Genomic DNA, 19,791 nt, shown 5'->3' on the forward strand with positions numbered 1-19,791 from the left:
AAAAAGGTCACACAACTAAATGTGATACAAGCTCTTAACAGTGACCACTCCCCATTGAAGTTGACTTGGCACATGAGTGAGCAGCTGCTATCGACCAAATATGAAAACAATGTTTGGTCAAATGCAACTGGAACTAGTCTCCGGATCAACGGGCAGCAGATTTGTCAACTCACTGCCATGTTTGATCAATCCATAGTCGGAAAAGATGCAAACTATGTGCCACTGTTAAGTACATTTATGGTGAAAATGACCTTGAAAGGGATAGCCGGCCATCATCACCAACATAAATTCAGTAATCAGTTAGTGAAGGAAAAAAAAATATTTCTGCAAGACATCAGAAGAATCAAGAAATCAAACCATCCTAACCATGACGAACAGTTGCGCCATCGCTGTCACGACTCGCTCCCTTCGCTCCCGTTCCCACCACTTGGGGGCATGATTTGGGGTTTATTCCCTACTGGACCTTTCCTCCAAACCTTATGCTACAGTGCTGTGATGAATTGGGAGCGCTAAATCCCTATTTTCCAAGCTACTTCCCTTCCGGATCCATTCCAGGTTTTTGGCAGCCAGCATGCTTCTTTAACCAAATGACTATGCTTCCCAGAATGCCTGGCCCACTGCTCCACCTCCACCCTTGCAGGACAAGGTTGGGTGGAGGATAGGCAACACCTGTGGCTGCAGGTGCAGCAATCAGCACACCTGAGGCGTGTGCTCGTTAAGCAGCTTTAAAAGCCTCAGTCTTACTTCAGTCCAGCGCTGGTCATCGTTTGCAGTGTTCCTGTTGTGACTAGTCCCGTGTTCCTTGTTCCTTGCCTTTGCACCTAGTTCCTAGTTCCTGTTTTCTTGTTCCTCCGCCCTGAATCTCGGATTCATGCGCTAATTGATTTCTGCTCCCTTCATTCCCTTTTTGTCTTCCTCTGTTTGCAGGCAGCATTTCTCAGTGCTTTCCCCTTTTAGATGCAGCCCAGTTTGTCTGTGTTCTATATTTCTTTGACTCTGTCCTTTGCTGCTGTAAACCCGTATGCCTTAGCCTTCCTCTTAGATTAGCTTCCTGTCTTTTCCTTGGAGGGGTAGGGAGAAGTTTGCATTGGTTATTTCGTTTTTCCCTGCTCCTGATCCTTACTTTCTATTGGGATCCATTCCATGTTTTCCATTGCACTTCTGCATTTATTTCCCATTTGATTATTAGGTGTGGTGTGCGGTTGTAGCTAGCTCCTGTGTGAATGCTTATGTTTTCCTCACTAATTTGTAATCACTATTCCAACTTAGGTATTTAGTTTTCCTCCCATTCCTGTTATAGCCTTTCTGGGTCCCAGTTTCATCAACAGGATTCGTGGGCTAGCTGACATTCAAGAGGTTTATCTCGTCCTCGTGAGTACTGTTCTTTAGTTCCCTTATTTAATACCATCAAGAGTGTTAGTTCACAGATCCTGTCATTGCTTGCCCTCCACGTGGGTTTAGCGCTCTCAGTACCTGTAACAGCAATTGGGGGTAAGGCGCTTGCCGACTTTCCTCGCGGTCAGGTGATTACCCCACATCCCTTTTCATATATTGGTTTTGTTGTCACACTCTATTTACACTCCTGGGTTCTAGCATACATGAGTCGTTGTTCCTGTGTGCACGTAGTTTAATTCGAAGCTAATCACTGTGTTATTTAGTGCACATTTCCCTTGCCATATTCGCTGCCTTTGTACTCGCCTGACTAATCCTGACAGAATGACCAGCCCAAAATTCCCATTGAATATGGCAAGTTTAAGAAAGAAAGGCAGCAAGGCCTCTAACAAGTTTGTACAGAAAGCTTCCCCTACATTTACCTGTGACAATCAAATCACTAGTCCTGACTTAAATGAACTCCTTGTCACGAATGGGCATTTACGTGCAAAGTATTTTTCCCATAGGATGGCACATCCTACATTGCCTGATCCTAGTTCTGTCTTTTGTTTTGATCCAGATTCTATGTCAGCGCAAGCCTTAGCCGCAGAAAACAACACACTGTTAGACTTATTATACAAGAGTACCTCTGTTGTTGAACCCCATGATTCCAGTTGTGCTTCACCTCAGATAGAACAGTTTCATGGTACAAACATAAATAATGGAGGGGTTCCTTGCATAACTTCTGTTTTCTACCCTCAGTCTAAAGCATACTCCTTTGCACAAGTGCATACTGTAGTCCCTAATGCCAAGAGGTCTAATGTCAATAGTTTGCTTAAGGGAAACACAGACCAAGTTAGTAAGAGAAACTATAAATCTCAGAACCTGAAAGCAGTAGAGGACAATGCACAATCGGTGCACATCCAGATTGCTAGTGCAGGATCCAGCCCTGATGCCACTATGCCTCCCCCTGTGCCTACTGATAGTGATGTACAGTTAATGCAGGGCATGCTAAGAGCTAAGCTTGAAGAGTTAAGACAAGAATTCATTTCTTTACAAGAGGAGAATAAAACCTTGCACTCTTTACTGAATACACCTCAGACTTTATCCGTTGATGTTGATGAAGTGAACACTGTTCAGCCCCTGAGTGCAGAGACTTTGGTAAACCATGATGTTTGTCAATATGTTAGATCTATTGGGAGTGAAAGTCTTTCTTCTAGCACAGCGCTTAATCTGGGCACAGTTTCTAACAATTGTTCTGCTGTTTGTCAGGGATTGCAGTTAGCTGAAGATTTACAAGCCACTCCTTTACCTAAAATTTCCTGTGTAGCAGTTTGTCATAATTCTGAGCTAGCACACATGCAAGCTTCTGATTTCCAAACACAATCCACAATGATGGCATACACAGATTCAGTCACTACAGTAGGCTTAGGCCCTGCTCTTATTGATACAGCTGCTGAGACTGAAGTAGATGTTCAAGCTGATGTGGAAAACGATGTTACCTCTGGGTTCACTCTTCCTTCTGTCAATTCTGATCAATACGAATAGTCAGAGACAGTACAGATTTCATGTTCTGATGGACTCATTCCACAGTATACAGAACCAAAAAACCGGCAGGCGATTCCTGAACTGTTGATTGTTAATCTGCCTCTTTCAGAAGCTAAAACAGAGGAATGGACAATTGACGAAATCCTGATTAACAGAGACTTTACTATGGTGATTCCACTGGTTGAATTTGACTTCTACAAAGAAAGAGACTCTGGGTCACCCACTAAAGAAAGGGACTGCAAGGGTACAGCTCAGTCTTTGGTTACTGGTGCCAAGGAGTCTACTGCCCTAAAGGTGCCCTCCATTCCTGAGCCACCAATGTGTCTGTCAACTTCTGAGACTTCTGTCTGTCCTCTTACAACCATTGACTCTTCTATGATCCAATCCACAGCCCTGCAGTCATCTTTGGCACACGTGTCTTCAACCAATGAACCGCTGCCATGTCTGCCATTTACTCAAGAGCCAGTCCCAAAGACCTGGACATGTTTGTATCCAGCAACCGAGATTGCTTCAGCTTGCATGCCTTCAGCCTCAAGGTTTCCTCTGGCCTGCCTGTCTTCAGCTACAGTGACTCATCCTGCAGATCATCCTTCAGCTTTAGAGCCTCCGGTAGTCCATCAAAAGTGCATGTCTTCAGTCCCGGAGTATACAGAGTATTTGCCTTCAGTTCATGAGACGCCTGTATCCTGCTTAGCCTCGCTGCCAATATCAGAGGTATACCTGTCTACACCATCAGATCCTGCTGCATTTTCTTCTGCTCCAGCGATTCCTCCTGAATCCCAACCATTTACTATCGATGAACGTCTAGCTTGCCTTTCTTTTGCTTCAGGAGGAGCACCAGAATGCCTGCCTTTTCCACAAGACGATTCTCCCAACTGCTTCACTTTAGCATCAGAGCCTCCTAAAAATGCAGCATCAGAGTTTGAGACTTTTGCCAGCTCCCGCTTCAGAGTCATCAAGCTGGACCAAGTGGTGAGTCAGAACCACTCACCTGGGTGTGCTCAGGGGGTGGTGCAGACCGGCGTATTACCTACAGGACTTGTGCAACAGAATTCCGCCAAGAAGCACCAGTTGGGTGCTAGTAGCCAAAGGAAGGGAATGACTGCTGCAGTTCAAAATGTGTCTGTTATTGCTCCTTCTGCGAGTGTGCCTGAAATACCAAGTACTGCGTCTATCACTATCAGTATGCCAAACGTCCCTGCTGTTGTATCCCACGTGCAACAAGGTGGTTACACGACTGTCACCAGGAGTACCAGCCTTGTACAACCCATTGGACTTTCAGGTCTCCAAGGCGTAGAACATGTGCAGTCAAACCTTAGTAACTTTCAACCACAAGCCTTTTCCCAGATGGATGACAGAAGAAAATCTGAACCTCTACCTCAGCCGCCACCTTCTCTAATGGCTGAACATAAACCTTTCCTGAAGCCAGCAATTTCCTCACCTCCCGCATGTCCACTCTCGGCAGAAAGGCTAACAGGGCTTCTACCATTGTCTAAGGCATGTTGCACCAGCCTGCCTCCCTCCTCAAAGACTTATAAGGGTCCACTCCCAGTGACTGAGCTTCCTGGACCTTCCAACTCTGCTTCAGGTCCTGCAAGTCCTTCATGCCTTTCTTCGAACCATGAGTCTCTTCCTCACCAGAAGCCACCGTTTCCATCAGTACCACCTCCAAAGACAAAGCGCTCCTATCATGGAAGTCCATCTGCCTTTGCCCACAGGCCACCATTTCCATCAGTGCCACCTCCAAAGAAAAAGCACTCCCATCATGGAAAGAAGATGTCTCGTGCGGGTGGCGGGCACCCGAAGACGGCCGTAGGAGGGGGTATACTGTCACGACTCGCTCCCTTCGCTCCCGTTCCCACCACTTGGGGGCATGATTTGGGGTTTATTCCCTACTGGACCTTTCCTCCGAACCTTATGCTACAGTGCTGTGATGAATTGGGAGCGCTAAATCCCTATTTTCCAAGCTACTTCCCTTCCGGATCCATTCCAGGTTTTTGGCAGCCAGCATGCTTCTTTAACCAAATGACTATGCTTCCCAGAATGTCTGGCCCACTGCTCCACCTCCACCCTTGCAGGACAAGGTTGGGTGGAGGATAGGCAACACCTGTGGCTGCAGGTGCAGCAATCAGCACACCTGAGGCGTGTGCTCGTTAAGCAGCTTTAAAAGCCTCAGTCTTACTTCAGTCCAGCGCTGGTCATCGTTTGCAGTGTTCCTGTTGTGACTAGTCCCGTGTTCCTTGTTCCTTGCCTTTGCACCTAGTTCCTAGTTCCTGTTTTCTTGTTCCTCCGCCCTGAATCTCGGATTCATGCGCTAATTGATTTCTGCTCCCTTCATTCCCTTTTTGTCTTCCTCTGTTTGCAGGCAGCATTTCTCAGTGCTTTCCCCTTTTAGATGCAGCCCAGTTTGTCTGTGTTCTATATTTCTTTGACTCTGTCCTTTGCTGCTGTAAACCCGTATGCCTTAGCCTTCCTCTTAGATTAGCTTCCTGTCTTTTCCTTGGAGGGGTAGAGAGAAGTTTGCATTGGTTATTTCGTTTTTCCCTGCTCCTGATCCTTACTTTCTATTGGGATCCATTCCATGTTTTCCATTGCACTTCTGCATTTATTTCCCATTTGATTATTAGGTGTGGTGTGCGGTTGTAGCTAGCTCCTGTGTGAATGCTTATGTTTTCCTCACTAATTTGTAATCACTATTCCAACTTAGGTATTTAGTTTTCCTCCCATTGCTGTTATAGCCTTTCTGGGTCCCAGTTTCATCAACAGGATTCGTGGGCTAGCTGACATTCAAGAGGTTTATCTCGTCCTCGTGAGTACTGTTCTTTAGTTCCCTTATTTAATACCATCAAGAGTGTTAGTTCACAGATCCTGTCATTGCTTGCCCTCCACGTGGGTTTAGCGCTCTCAGTACCTGTAACAGCAATTGGGGGTAAGGCGCTTGCCGACTTTCCTCGCGGTCAGGTGCTTACCCCACATCCCTTTTCATATATTGGTTTTGTTGTCACACTCTATTTACACTCCTGGGTTCAAGCATACATGAGTCGTTGTTCCTGTGTGCACGTAGTTTAATTCGAAGCTAATCACTGTGTTATTTAGTGCACATTTCCCTTGCCATATTCGCTGCCTTTGTACTCGCCTGACTAATCCTGACAATCGCCGACAACGTTATCGAAATTGGGTCAAATCGTTCTCCACCCAAAGAGATCAAGAACGGGCAGAAACAATGTTAGAACTATTTCAAAAACATAACTCAAGGGACATTTGGGCCATTTTGAACACTGGTAACACCAAAAGCAATCAAGCATTGATCAACGAAGTAGCTCCCCAGCGTTGGGAATCATACTTCTTTGACTTATTCAACGATGGTGACAACAAAAAGGAAATTAATCATGGAACACCAGCTGAACGATGGAACGTAGCAGAGTCTCGTACTGACATCACGAATGCAATCATGCAGCTAAAGAACTCAAAAGCCCCAGGCCCTGATAACATCTCAAACATGATGCTTAAAAAAGAACCAGAACGGTGGGCACAGTTTATTGAAATACTATTTGAGAAAATAGAAACTAACCAAGAAATACCTTCTTCTTGGCGAACAGCCGTGGTAGTGCCAATTCACAAAAAGGGCTCAAGAGCTGACCCGGCAAACTATCGCCCGATAGCTTTGTTGGATACAATTGGCAAACTATTCGCTTCATTCTTACAAAAAAAACTGTCAGCCTAGGCTAAACAAGAAGACATCGGCGATTGTCGGCAAACAGGTTTCACTAAAGGCGTGGGCATTGAAGTAAACCTACTACTACTAAATTTACTAAAGCTAGCCTCGCTAAAAGGCAAGAAACCTCTTTTCTTAGCATTTGTGGACATGCAGCAAGCTTTCGACAAAATAAACCGAAACCTCCTTTGGCAAAAACGTATACAATGGAAATGTCCTCCACACATATTGAACCCGATAAGAGCATTGTATGAAGAAACATCGGTTCGTATCCGAACTAATCAGAATGGAGATCTGACACACTCGATCCCAACGTCAAAAGGAGTCAAACAAGGATGTCCGCTGGCTGCATTGCTATTTAAATTATTCATTTCCGACCTACCAATCGAGCTAAAGGAAGTAAAGTGCTTTCCACCAAGAATAAATGGCCAAGACCTAAACTGTATTTTGTATGCAGACGATATCGTTTTGGCTGACCAGACAGCAATAGGATTACAGCGGCTGTTGAATATACTAAACCTCTATCTCACAAAGAATATGCTTGAGATCAATTCAACCAAAACCAAAATCATAAAAATTATGAACACGATGGGTCAGAAATCAAACCATTTTAAATGGTTCGTGGCAAACGAGGAAATCGAAACAACAACGTCGATACGTTACCTTGGAATCATCTACAGCTCTTCCATCAGAGAATGGCCATGGTACCAAGACCTGCGACAAAGAATGCTAACACACGACCTACAAGGCCTGAAATTACACAATGAATACGGAAGATTTTCTGTTCGACCATTACTAACATTCTACCTAAATAAAGTACTACCTGCAATTGCATTCGGGGCCGAATGTGCATGGAACCTCAACTCTAAAGTATGGGATGTACTAGAAGGGTTGTTTTGGCGTAAAGCCCTACGATTACCCAGATATGTCTCGATGACGAGCCTGCTTTACAAACTGGGGATAAATTCTTTATACGACTCAACAATCTGAAAAGCTTGTGCACGCCTACGCAAAATAAGAGAACACTCTGGAGAACCAGCATACAAAATACTCAAACCAGATACATCTACCTCAAATTCACAGATTCTAAAGGAGTGGAGCTATAAACTAGACCAAATTATGGCGACCGCTGACATCGAAAGTGATTCTCTGCAATACCACCCGCAGCTGGTCAAAAAACGTCTCTAAAGGTGGGGATGGATTATGAATAGCGAAAAAAGAGCACTCCTCAAATGTACACTCCCGTCAGGATCTGCACTAAACAGACTAAATGGACAGCCAAAATATTTAGTCAAATGTCCATCTCGCCACCATCGAGACCAATTTTTGCGATTGCGGCTAAATGTACTACAAACAAACGAAATGAGATGGATAAGAAAAAATCTGGAGCAAAAAGACGACTTACGTAGACACTGCAAAAAAGATACGGAATCACTTTACCATCTGATCATGAATTGCGATGTAATCGCGAGTCAAAGGGCTTTTCATTTGGGCTTTTGCTTTCCAATAAATGGAAATAGTGAGGACTGGTGGTCCCGTGTGACATCAGGTCACAACATGAAAATAACTTGTGCGATAATCGACTTTTTAGACACAATCTTGAAAGAACAATAGAAGACTCAAATGTTAACCCTTGAACCCAAGAAGTAAATAGCTTGGGAACACTCTGACATTCAATGATGAAAGTAACCACATGGAAATTCTGTGATAAAAGTTTGTACAAACTAAAGATCACAATAATAAAAAAATAAAAAAATGTAAAATAATTTAACGGTGGATAGAGGCAATTATATTGCTGTCAAGATGTGAAAAGGTGCATTCTAAACATGCATAGCACATGGATAATTATGATGTGATCTGGGGGGTTGTTAAATGATCTGTGTGGGTGAATTTGCCGGCTTTCTGGTTTTCCTTATCCATTGTTCCCCTGCCCCTTTGGGGCAACCCATGTCCAAACCAACCCACTAAAAATGTCACGCTTCTGCATACACCTCTCAAACTCGAACCAAACACAACCACACCTGTAAAGCACACCAAACCGCACGAACTTCAGTACACCGCAACAACAAAACAAGTTACACACAGCTCCGCACAACAGAACACAACGGCTACCAACCAACAACTACACCTAAGCGCAGCGAACAGTGTTAAACGAACTGAAGCTGCCAACAGCACATCACTGCTCTCTTGCACTTTTCCCGCACGGTCCTACTAACTCACACCCCGCCCTTTCCTTTTCAGATCCTTCAGAGCGCCACGGGACCACTCCGGTGGTGATAATGCGTGGTACAAATGGCCTTTAACATTAACATTTAAAAAGTGAATTGGAGTTAGCACAAACACAAGTGTTAGTTTATGTACGTAATTTTGTAGTTCTGTGTAAACGTCTTGGCTGTGGTCTTTGGTGGAAATGCAAAGCATGGAAAGGGGGATCCTACAAGGGCCAGCGTGGGGGTGGAGTTTGGTGGAGGGGGTGGAACTGACCGTTGGACTCTGCTTAAAGGAAATAGTCAAAATAATATTTTTTTTAAAGTGCAATTTATTTCATGCTGCTTGTTTCTAAACTCCACACTGTACATCAATTCCACTTTAAATTAATTCTATGGCATTGGTGCACCCAAAGTACTGTTGGTAATGTAGTGATTTTTAGTACATTAAGGGATCCAAAGACACGCTCTACGGTAGAAGGCTACAAGGGTAGCTCAGCAGGTTAAGAGACCGTTGCTGAGAGGTTATGTATACAAAACTGAATATTAATCGTATGACTTTTTGCAATTCCTTATAGAAAAACAAGTGCTATAAAATGTGTTTGACCAGAGGATGGGTTGGGCTGGTCGCTTGCTTATATTTCTGCTGCTGTAGTGAAAATCAAAAGTTAGAGCACCCATAAACTCACAGTTTAATTTCCTAATAACTGTTGTCAGCAAAAAAGAAGCATTTATTTGTGATTAACCAGTTTGACAAGCATGTAACATCTTTATAAATATAACCTGTGATAAAACACAAAGGAAAGGGCACACAAATGTATCTGTGTGGTAGACCGACAAAAAAAAAACATTTCAAAGAAAACTAGTGTATGTAAGCAGCATTTTGGAGTTCCCTATGAAAGTGGAAAATGCACATTTGGAAAACAATAGTGCGCCCAGAATGTAGGTAGCCTGCCTGCTTTCAACAGTGATGGCCCCACCAGAGTGATATTCATGGCACATTGATTCCAGTGGTGTCCCTTTCAGGACAGAAGAAAGAAAACGGGCTGAGTAAATGGAGCCAGGAAACGCGCGAGGGACGGCATGGGAAAGGAGCACAGCGCAGATTAGGACACCGAGCACCCAGCAAAGCTTGGTCCTGCCTGAGGGATTCCTCGTCCCGAGATCCAACCAGTCATCCGATGACCGATCTCGGACCCGGCAAGAGCCGGCCCATTGACCAGCGCTGGCTGTGGTGGATAATTCATGTGGTTTCTGTTTTTTTCTTTTTTGAATAAATACAAATAAAACTGTACTATTTCCCCCCTATTTGCAAAAACATATTTAGGAGCTAACCTACAACACTGGTTGTCTCTAAAATCTAACTCTTTCCACAAATGATCTCACTTATCGTACAAAAACTCTTTGTGGGGAATTCATCACCTGGTAGTCATGTGACTAAATGTATGCAACATATTGTAATGTGCATGTCTTAAAACCATTACCAAGCTCTTTATATAATGCAAATTACAAATGTTTCACTTTATTAGCAATGTATTCTTAATTGCAAAACCACAAAACGTAGTATCATCTTACGGCTTTTGCTAGTACAAATTTTTATTTTATTTATTATTCTTTTTTTTTTTTATAAAGCACCTAATACCATACCTGAGTTCGGTTTTTAAGCACAGATCCCGGATTTGAACCTCTGTTGCTCTGTACAAGACCAGGGTGTTGTCCCTGTGCTATCCTTGTTCGCAGATCATTGTATGAACAGATACATGCCCTAGCCAACCTGTGTTTCGACCTAACTAGGTCCTTTTCAAGGCTGCCTATTGTCAATTTATTTTTAACTGAATGTACACTCCAAACGTTCCACAAAAAAGATTATTTTAAATCTGTGTTCGATTTATTTTTTTATTTATTTATTACATTTATTACACGCCCAGACCCTGGGGTATCACAGCATGGTCACATTGGCAATGGAATATGCATAGTTACTTTTACATGGTTATTCAGAGGCATTGGTGAGAAAAGGAAAATGGATATAGTTGCATAGAGTGAGAAGTACGAGAAGGTTGCAGTATAAGAACTAGATAGGGGAGTATGTGCATATAGTGTGATGTTGCTCCAAAGCATAACAGGATGGGGAAAAGATATGTCCATATGCAGACTAGAATTTATTAAAGAGCCAGGTTTTTATGCTTTTTTTGAATTTGGGAAATAATCTTCCTTTTTAATATGAATGGGGAGTGAGTTCCAGTGTTTGGGGGCGAGGACTTGAAAGCTGTTTCCTCCTGCTCTGGCATTTTTAAAGCAGGGGATTTCCAGGAGTTTGTCGTTATTGGATCTTAGTACCCGGGTGGGTTTCTTTTTCTTAATGGCATTGTTAAGGTAGATGGGTGCTTTACTGGCAAGGCATTTGTGAGTAACACATAGTATTTTGAATAATATTCTTGCTTTGATAGGCAGCCAATGTGCTTCTCTCATAATGTTAGTGATGTGATCAGCTTTTATTATGCCTAAGGCAGCACGAAGTGCTTTATTTTGCATAAGTTGGAGTTTGATAAGGTTTTTGTTTGAAGTTCCTAACAGTAGCGCATTGCAATAATCCAACTTCGAAAGTATTAGTGCTCTTGCTAGCGTGATGCAGTTAGTGGGTGTTAGAAATTGGCGGCTTAATGTGATAGGTTTAGATGTGTATGATGAGGATGAGGAGAGTGCTGAGATAGGTTTGGTCATAGAGAGGTTGGCATCTAGATGGACTCCTAGTGTTTTGACATGTTTGAGGATTGGGATCATATGATATGATATGACCTGATGTGGCATTTATAATGCGCCTATACACAAGTGTTTCAAAGCGCGACGAGGCAAGGGAGGGGGAACAGAGGGAAGACAGACAACGATCTTACTAGGCCAAGTGTCATTCAGATTGCGCAAGTGCAAAGGAAGGGGGAGGGGGGAAAGTGCAGTTCATGGGCTAATAGAATAACAAGATAAATAAATGGCCAGCAGGTGGCAAGTGCAGGGTGAGTGCAGAACATAAGTGCTAGTGGGGGGACTGTCTGGACACAGAAAACAGTCAACAGGTGCAAGGGTTGCCAGGGAGGCAGTGCAGGCGTGCAACTGGCAAGGCTAGTGCCCGAGATAAGATGGTTGGCCAGGTAACCAGTGCAGTTTCAGTAACAGCCAGGACTTTAGCAGGGGAAAGGGGGAGAGGGGGAGAGAAAGCGGAAGCAAAGAAGATGGTTTTCAGGTGCTTCCGGAACCGCAGGTGGTTCTCCTCAAGTTTCAGGGAGGCAGGGAGGCTGTTCCAGAGGGAGGCCCCAGCCGAAGAGAGAGATCTGCCACCAGCTCATTGCTTGGAGAAGCGACTGACCCTGGGGGAGTTGGAGGCGGATGAGCGAAGAGCTCGAGAGGGAAAGTATCTAGGAAGATCTATGCCATCTATGTTGATTGCTGAAAAGTCTGCATGGAGAGAGGCTATTTTAGAGTCAGAGCCCACAATGAGAATTTCAGTCTTCTCATTGTTAAGACATAGACTGTTTTGGGCCATCCAATTTTGAATAACAGAGTAGACTCTATTAATTGTTAGAGTATCTTGGTCATAGATCCCGGTAATGGGGACGAGGATCTGGGTGTCATCTGCAAAGTTTGTGTAGATGACACCCATTTTATCTACCTACCCACACCTCGAATGATTGATATGTTGAGTCTGGTGTGTTCATATAAATGCTCAATAATTGCGCTACACAGGAAATGGTGAATGTCTCACAGGTCCGAACTAGCCCACATCGCCACTCGCCAGCATTGCTCATTGGTATTCATAATATTGTTATACATAGGAATTTACGGATGAACTCTTACATTTTCCAGAGCTTTCCTTCCCTGGTCCCACCACGGCTGCCACCTCTCAGAAAGGGTCTCCTGCTGATCTCTCCCACACAGACCTCCCTGTTTCTCCCTATGCTGTTCTCTGGTTCTCCATTTATACACCTGCAACCACTTGACAGGCTGCAGGTGTGCATTCTCAATGGGGCTTGCCGGATCATAATTAAAGGAACATGCCTGAACCTCACAGTACCCTGCAGGCCTCATGCAGTGCATTGATGGGGACAAGATGGATGCTCCCACATATTTCGGTTCCCAGAACTGCATGTGCAGTCTAGTTTTTTTTGGCTGTGGTTCAGCCCAGAGACACCTGGGATACCCAGATACTATTTAAGCCACGCCCAGGCTGAGAAACATGCTTTGTGTTTTCTGCACCTGCTGCGTGACACTCACGGTGTTCGGAACCGGTCTCCAGTAGGCCTGCATCTTTCTTCTGCGCTCAGCTCCTGCAAGAACAAGAACACCGTTAGGAACAGCCTTACCTTGCGGCGCGTCTGCCCATCATTCATCGCTCCTTCTGCTCTGCGGGCATCTTCGGCGGTGTAATTCCCATCCCGGCAAGCCGCTTCCTAAGGGAAAAGAACAGAAAAAAGGCATTAGTAAGCATTCAGCAAATCTTTGCTTATTTTTAAAGACTGCACGAGCTTCAAATGCTTACCTGAATCCCAGCCGCTTTGGGGGAACTCTGTCTCCGGAACTTCTCATCCATCTGCAAGAGGGAAAAGACAGTCCAGGTTAGCGTGGAAACATCTAGAGGCGTCGCATACCGCGCTTACTCACCTTTCTTCTTCATAACCGGCATCCACGCTGAAAACGTCGCGGCACCTAAAAGACACAGAAAAAGAACTCAGTTCAATACAAATACGAAGGGTCGCATTGCGCATCGCGCTCTCACTCACCTTCAGCGCTACTCATCTCAGCAGCACGTCGCCATCCCCGGATGCCGGACATCATCTAAGGAAGGAAAGGAACAAAGTTAGAGAACTGTTCAAAAGACTCATTATACTTACCTGTCGGACTCTTGCCAGTGAAGTAACTAGGCAGCAACGAGCCTGCATCAATCAATGCACCCCTGCGCTGAAAGCAGGACAGAGAGCACACTTTCTAAGAAAACAAGGTGAGCTGTGGATCAAAGGGAAGGGTTGGACCCCGGGGAAGAAGGGGTTCAAGCACACAGAGACAATAGGGAGTTAAACTCTACCAATCCTGTGTTTCAGGCCCAGTCTCCCGTCAAGTAGACTCCAGGGAAGGGTTCGAGGTCGTAAGAGGTCAGAACAGGCTGATGACGTCCCTGTGGATACCAGGTGAGCATTACACTACGTGACCAAAAATTAGATTTTTCTGTTCTTGTCCCACTTTCTTCTCTTCCTCTTATTTTGCATTATTTCCTCTGGTTTTGATTCACATCAATCATGCTTGTTAATTGAACATTGATTTAAAATAATCTTTTTTTGTGGAACCTTTTGGAGTGTGTATTCAGTAAACATTTTCTGCCACTACACAGCCTTGAAAAAGGACCTAGTTAGGTCGAAACACGGATTGGCTAGGGCACGTATCTGTTAATGCAATGATCTGTACTAGCAAAAGTCAAAATGCAATATTGCATTTTGTGGTTTTGCAAATAAGAATAAATTGCGAACACTGTGAAATGTGTTTTTTTGCATGATATAAAGCGTTTGGTTATGGTTTTAAGACACACGCATTAAAGTGTGGTGTATACAATGTTCTCAGGAGAAACCTCTATAGTCTGGTTTTGCCCTATTAACTCTGTTTGTGATCATCTGGTAGTGCCTAATAGCCAGGCTTGAATCGCGCATTCATCTTATGCTAATGAGCACGTACCATCCAGTTGCTTCAAAATCTCTGCCAACTCAGTCAGTCATTTCAGTCAGAAAATTGTGAATGCCTCTCTTTTGAATTGATAATTACAGCTCCAGTATTTCCACTGCTAAAGGCACAGACCACTGACCTGTCACATTTGCAAAGCCAGTGGCAAGGCTAGAAGCTGCCCTTCCTGGATAAAAATAATGGAAACAACAGTATCATTATAGCTATAATTTCTTATCATTTAGTGTAACCTGCTCTGCGCCTGCCATTCATGGTTTAGGCCAAACTATAACATAGACAGTCAACCGTTAGGTACAGGATGATGCTCTGACTTTACTGCCCATTTCTGTGGCTTTGGACAATTGATCATGGAACTCTTAGACATCCGAGTCGTGTGAAGGTAGCAGGTGATCATGCGTGCTCTAGTTTCTTATTTTTTAGCAAGTGGGTCCCAACTCGTACAGTTTAAACCCTTCAGATCTACCGCTTTACACTTCACATGCAGTCTCCCGCAGTGTGTATTTCTAGCTACTATGCTTTTCAACTTTAACATGGTGCTGCTCGGGTCTCTTGTAATGGAGAAGGGAAATAAAATTCAGAAGTATGAATTGGACACAAAGCTCTATGGAAGTGTGTCCAGGTGGGACTCATCCAAAAGTGAATTCTTCCTCCTATCGGAAATGAAAGACACGAAGCATACGAAACAAAATGGCCTCTTGTCCCATCTTCAAAGTCGCTGGGCTTTACCATAGATTCACGCAATCTGATATCACCAACCAGGACAAACCACACTCGTATTGTCTCTGCCCTTGCAAAAAACAAATCCTGATACTGCCAAAGGATTTCAGAACAGTGTTAATGACATTTGCTATGTATCACCCTTTCCAGAGACTTGTTGGCTCATTGGAAGGCAGGCCTATGGGCCCCTGTTTGATCATGTACTCCAAAAGAATGATCCTTTCTCCACCGTTGCTTACTCAGTTCACTTTGACTCCCTTTGGAAACCTGACTTTTAATTTCAGCCCCACTAGGAGTCCTAGCTTAGCAAAGGTGCACGGTCAACAAGATCCAAATCATGACCTGCTTTGGACAACCCCAAATCTAAATCCAAAACGGATAAACATCTGATTGGGCTTTCTCGTGCTACAATCTAGAAACCTGGAACTGTCTTCCAGAAGATGTGAGACTCCATTTCCTCGTGTCGTTCCAGAGAGCTATGAAACCCCCACCTGTTTGACTTCTTTTGACATAGTCCCCACCCCCATGCCTAACTGCATGTACCTTTCACTGTTGCTTGGTCATCCTTATCCCTATCTCACATAAATCGATTTAATTTTTATATTGTATGTGAAAACATGTTATTAAGTGTAAAGTACTTGATTAGTAATCAACTAGGACAAACCCAACAAATAAAATAAATAATAAACTAGACCAGAATTGCTACCCTTACATAGGGCACGCTCTGTAATGTATCTGTGTCTCGATACCATGAAGATATGCCTGTAGCTGGTTCTGCCTGACAGCACTCACATGTTGCACCACATCCATATGAATAACTTGCCACAATGTATGATTTTAGAACCGAGAGGATTCAATGTATGCCTGTGGGAGTGGTCTGGCACTGGGGGAATCGAAGATGAGCAGACCTTTGCAACCAGAACTGAGGTGCCTTTTGTATTCGTTTTTATCTGGTAGCCTTCATGTATTTGCTTGAAGACATCCGATCTGTGTGGGTTGCACTTTTTTGACAACCTTATTTCTCCTTGTGATTTTGTTGTTGTTGTAGGCTTTAACACAGCAGCTTCAGATGGAGCTTCCTGTAGAAGGATGGCAGACTTATGTCCGTCGCAAGTGGACTTCACTCACGCCATCTTTCCAAGAAAAATTCTGCCAGAGTGCTGACCTGATGGAGAGCTTCCTTGCCTGCTGCACTCTACTCAAGTATGTAATGGCTGATGTAATCGCTTCCTTTTAAGCATACTTTCTGTATGATTACAGCTTGTGTGCAATCGCTACTGTTCCCGCTTCCTGTACATAAAAGCTGTTGTGTCCAGGCCCTTTGTGCAATGACTGCTTTGCCCTCTGATGAGTAATGCCTGCTGAGCTTACCTGCTATACAGATTGCCTGCTGTGCCCACCTCTTAGAGTGCTTTGTTTACTTAGTGTTTTGGTGAGCCCTATTATTCCCATGCAGCCACTTAACACTTGCCCGCCAGGTGGATAGTGTCAAGGTGGGAGTTCGAGCCTCATGTTTATTATCTGTCGCGATTGTCTCATCGACAGTGGGCTGCTTCATCCGCAATCTAAGGGTGGGTGAGGAGTAGAAGGATTACAGAGTGGCAATGCTTGTCTGATTAGCAAATGAGATGTTTCTGTTCCAACCAGGACATTAGCCTGCATTAAGCACTGCCTACTGTGATGAGTCATTGGATGTAGTCCCTTCTCCCATGAGGGAGAACCCTTCTCTTGCAGCCAGGACGGTGCAGCCACAGTCCAATAATCCCCTGTGGGTGGTGCACCGTGGCAATATCATAGTTGGAGGAAAATCCTCATGGGATGACTGGTACATTTCTACCACTGTCCCAGCTCCCTCATGCACTTACCCTCTTCAGAGTCCTGGATTCCCCTATCCTTCTATGTATGGCAGCAAAGTAGAAGTGTGTCCTCCCCTTTATAGTACTGAGATGAAAAAGATTAGTCATGACATCTAAAAAATATGAACTGAGATGAAGAAGATTCACGGAGTGTGGAAGAGCACTCAGCGGAACCACAGTGAGCAGACCAGCCTATTCAATCTAGCCGAACCTGGCTATATATTTAAAAGGAAAGAAGGACTTTTCGACAAGGGGCAGTCCTCCCTGGCGGAGCCGCGGGGAAAGGCACTGTGTCTGCCGTGCACAGGAAGAAAGCCGGGATCCCCAGGAAGAACCAGAGTGCTCCGGAGCTGGTCCTGAGACACAGGAAGGGACTGCAGGCTGGTGGACACAGGCGGCAGGCAGTCCTGAGGCTTTGAAAGCGCAACAGCTTTGCAAAGAACAATTGGTGCTGCAGAGCCATTGCAGAACAAACTAAGCCTTCCCAAACACCATGAGTCCCAAAGCCGATGAAGGAAGCCTGGAGAAGGTACCAAGCAAGCAGGCACGCAAAGGGGCAGGGAGATGCTGGGAACCCGGGAAAGTGGTGGCGAGTGGAAAAAGGGAAGGAATACCTCTAGCCTAGGGTCTGGGACCCTGAGAGTAAGAAAAAGTTGGGGCAAGTGGAAAAGGGGAATATATACCCCAAACCAAGGGTCTGGCACTCTGAGAGTAAGAAGACGCTGTGGCAAATGGAAAAGGGGACGAAATACCCCAAACCTAGGTGCTGGGACCCTGAGAGTAACATTTAAGAAACAGTCATATCTATGGTTATATATGGTAGTGCTTGGCAGGAGAGTAAACCAAGTCTACCAAGGAAGAAAAGTGCTGAAGACAAGTGAGTCTACAACACCCATAAGAATAATATATCAGTGGCTCATCTTCATAGTCACAGTACCTGGGAGGAAGATGAACCAGGTTGGCTGTGCAATAGGTAGTACTTGGGAGGAAAGTACACCAAGTATACTTAGGAGGACTGTTGAAGCCAAGTGAGTCTGGGACCCGTAGCCACATAAGGACATTTGTTACTCCTCTTCATAGTCACAATACCAGGGAGAAGAGTGAACACGGTTGGCTGTGCAAAAAAAAGAGAAACCTGGGGAAGGGGAAAAGCCCCATGGATTATGAATGAACATTTTGGCAAAGCTAAGAAAAGGGGAGACATTCTCTTAGCTCTTCGGGGAGGTGGAATTGAAACCAATGTAGAGAAGTCAATCCCCCTGGACCTTGTAATCCCTGTGAGAAGTCAAGAGAAGGGAGACACTCTCTTGACCCCCGTGGAACTTTGTTTGCTTTTGCACCCTTTGGAACTTTATGTTTGGAACTTTGAAAATAACTATACAGAAGCTGCTGAGAAGACAACCCCTTTGCACTTCATGTTGAGTTGTTACTGCGAGGGCTAGAGCTAGTGTTTTGACAAAACGGTGGACTTATCTTTATTTTGACATTCCGACGGACCCATTTGAGATTTGTGTTGAGGCAGGGCCATCTTAATCATTTTTGGGGTCCGGGGCACAGACAACTTTGGGGCCCCCCTCCGCCAAACCTAATGAAGGGATCTGAATATCTGGTTGAACCCTCCCCCCCTCATCACGATCACCGCTCATAGCTTGATATACTGCCTGGCAAAATAAGCATAGGTAATACCTTTCAGTCCCATTACCCTCTTCATTCTTGCTGTAATCAGAATGATAAAGAAGTGGCATTTCAACGACCACATTAGCAGTCCACAATAAGAGTACTTCTGCAGTAGCATAGGTACAGGATACTCTTCATCAATATCAACCACAAGGAAGCTATACTGCCCGTAGTATGAATTCAGGACACCTATCCCATGAAAAAGGTGCACATAATCCAGAATAGACAGACTACTTCGATTTGTTTCCTCACAGAATGCAAATGAGATCAAGCATGGATACAAGAGACCAACTGGAAGCAAGGAGAAAGCTCCACCTACCATTGCATAAATGCAGGGTGAAGATTAGAAGCTATTAAGAAGGTGTCCGTATCCAGACATGCTGAGATTAGAAAGGCATATTTTTCAAGTAGTTTTACCATTGGAGAGCAAAGAAACAAGTGGTTGTGGTGTGCAATATATAAATTCTCACTATTATTATAGGGGATGTAACACTGAAGGCATTTGGAAGCATGTGTGAGGCTTTTTTAAGACCATACCCTGAGAACGAAATCACTCTAGCAGTGACATTTTTGAACGATTGGGGACTGGTAATTTTGACAAATTAGGCAATATGATAGTAAATGAGATGAGGATCACATATTGGTTAAGCAGTGACACTGGGATTCGTTCCCATTCAGCAATTTCTGTTAGTTTCTTTTCTAGATCTTGCCATGAACTAAAATATTTTCATTGATACAAGCAACTTGGAAAGCACACAAGTCACATAATCCAACATGACCATTTTTTAAAAACTACAACTACATTCTATAGAAATGTATAATGAAAAATGGGGATCATTCTAACTTCCTTCCTCCATCAAGGAATGTATTTAAGTATCAGCATACTAACTGATGTGATCTTAAAAGATTTGTTCTGGGTTTCTGTTTTGTATTTTAAAGCTTTACACACATATTCCCAAAACCCAGGCTTGTGAAATTGTTT

The 19,791-nt window shown here is 44.1% G+C and overlaps 1 protein-coding gene across 4 annotated transcripts in view; it reads left to right on the forward strand.

Annotated features, from left to right (window-relative positions):
- SMYD4 (SET and MYND domain containing 4) overlaps positions 1–19,791 on the forward strand; it is a 262,456-nt gene that overhangs the window by 107,367 nt on the left and 135,298 nt on the right. For 3 of the 4 annotated variants that reach the window (XM_069615364.1, XM_069615366.1, XM_069615365.1), the window contains exon 2: positions 16,325–16,479. In XM_069615364.1, coding sequence (XP_069471465.1) covers positions 16,346–16,479 — 134 coding nt within the window. In that variant the 5' untranslated portion in view covers positions 16,325–16,345. Of the gene's footprint in view, positions 1–16,324; positions 16,480–19,791 lie in introns of those variants that run through there. The other variant, XM_069615367.1, reaches the window with a different exon arrangement.

This window comes from Ambystoma mexicanum, chromosome 9, assembly GCF_040938575.1.
Source record: "Ambystoma mexicanum isolate Mex_15411 chromosome 9, UKY_AmexF1_1, whole genome shotgun sequence".
NCBI lineage: Eukaryota > Metazoa > Chordata > Amphibia > Caudata > Ambystomatidae > Ambystoma > Ambystoma mexicanum.